This window comes from Acanthisitta chloris, unplaced genomic scaffold (genome assembly GCF_000695815.1).
Source record: "Acanthisitta chloris isolate BGI_N310 unplaced genomic scaffold, ASM69581v1 scaffold24713, whole genome shotgun sequence".
In the NCBI taxonomy this organism is placed as follows: domain Eukaryota; kingdom Metazoa; phylum Chordata; class Aves; order Passeriformes; family Acanthisittidae; genus Acanthisitta; species Acanthisitta chloris.
Window position 1 is genome coordinate 831 of NW_008664592.1, and position 1,561 is coordinate 2,391.

At 38.6% G+C, this 1,561-nt stretch overlaps 1 protein-coding gene across 1 annotated transcript in view; it reads right to left on the bottom strand.

Moving 5' to 3' along the window:
* Positions 1-643: 643 nt before the first annotated feature.
* LOC103799135 (X-ray repair cross-complementing protein 5-like) overlaps positions 644-1,561 on the bottom strand; it is a gene marked incomplete at both ends in the record, with an annotated part of 2,838 nt that continues 1,920 nt past the window's right edge. Inside the window, one exon of the mRNA XM_009071434.1 lies at positions 644-692. Coding sequence (XP_009069682.1) covers positions 644-692 — 49 coding nt within the window. The remainder of the gene's footprint in view (positions 693-1,561) is intronic.

The window sequence follows — 1,561 nt, forward strand, 5'->3', positions numbered from 1 at the left end:
TCAAGCTTTGGTTTGAGAGGAAGTGTGGTTACCTTCCTGGACCATCAGTTCCCTGGCTATTAGAAACACATTTGCAGCCTAAGTACATTCACTGTCAACTTTGTAACACTTGTGTCAACATTTTTTCTCAGCTTAAACAGTGTTTGTTCCTACTGCAGGTTCATCTCCCACAGCCTGCATATTTACAAACTTAAACCTTCAACAGTCTTCAATTTGCTAAGCTGAACAAATTCACCTCTCTAGTTTAGTTTTCCCTTTTAATTTGCAGGATATGCAATATAAATTTGGTAGTTCTTTTCTAAGCATTTTAACAAGTGAATTAATGCTTTCTAAAAACAGCACAAGGAACGTGACACAAAGTGAAGCCTTTGTGCCTTCTATAAGGGCATTAATATTCTCATGACTACTGCAAAGCTGCCAGTTGCCTCAGAAAGCTCTCAGGTTGTCTAGAGAAGTTAGATGCCTCATGGAGATCCTTCAGAGCCAGAATCCTGTGGTGTGCTGTTTGGTTTTAATGTTTGGTTTCTTTAGGAAAGCATCTTCCCTATTCACACATACTGAGAATGTAATACTGACAAGAAATCACATCAGCTCCAAACTGCAAGGTCAGAATTCTGCAAAAGGCTTTGGGTTACATACTCACATGGTTTCCTTCTGAAGCAAGTCCATGCACACAATAATTGCATCCAGAACTAAGTAAATTCAAGAAAAATTTCATTTAAGCATGAATCACACCATGAAGTGTTTTACCTATGAAAGAATCTTCTGTTTTCACTCCCTCCCAAACACAGACAAACATGTTTCAGCTAACAATTTTTGAGACAAGTACTTTTCAAATAAATACTGTGCAAGAGGTTCTATAAAACTTGTCTGTTTTGTTATCTTGCCTCTGCCTCATTTATCTGATGGAACAGTGAAAAGACTGCTTCAGATCCCAATCTTTTAACTGCCAATGAGGGGTTCAAGCCCAACGAAGCAGCAATCTAATCTTTAGAATGTTACTTTGAAGCCACAAACAAAATTTACTTGTACTTTCAATATATAATATTGTGTTCTCAGGCAGGTTTTCCTTCTAACCACCTGCACCTGACAATCTCAGTGGATTTCTATTACTGTGCACAAACCTGTGTGCCCACTGAAGGGGGAACATGACTGCTTCTGCTAAGACAGAGCTAACTGGCTGGACACTTCCCTGAAACAGCTCTGACTGTCTGAAGACAGCTCACAGCATTTGTTTTGTGGCCAGAAAGAGAGAAGACAACACAGGAAATTGAGCTGTATGTACATGAACATAAAAAGGAGCACTATATAGATCACCTTCTTTTAAAACTCTTCACCTTATGCAACTTACAACAGAATACATTCAAATAAGAACAATATTTAAACCAGAAAGTGACATTTGGCAGTGTTAGAAACACTTATATATAAAATCAATCTGATAAACCTCTATCTGTTCTGCTTTGTCTGTGTGCTGGGTTTGGCTGGGCTAGAGTTCATTTTCTTCACAGTAGCTGGTATGGGGCTGTGTTTTGGATTTGTGTGGGAAAGAGAGTTGGTAATA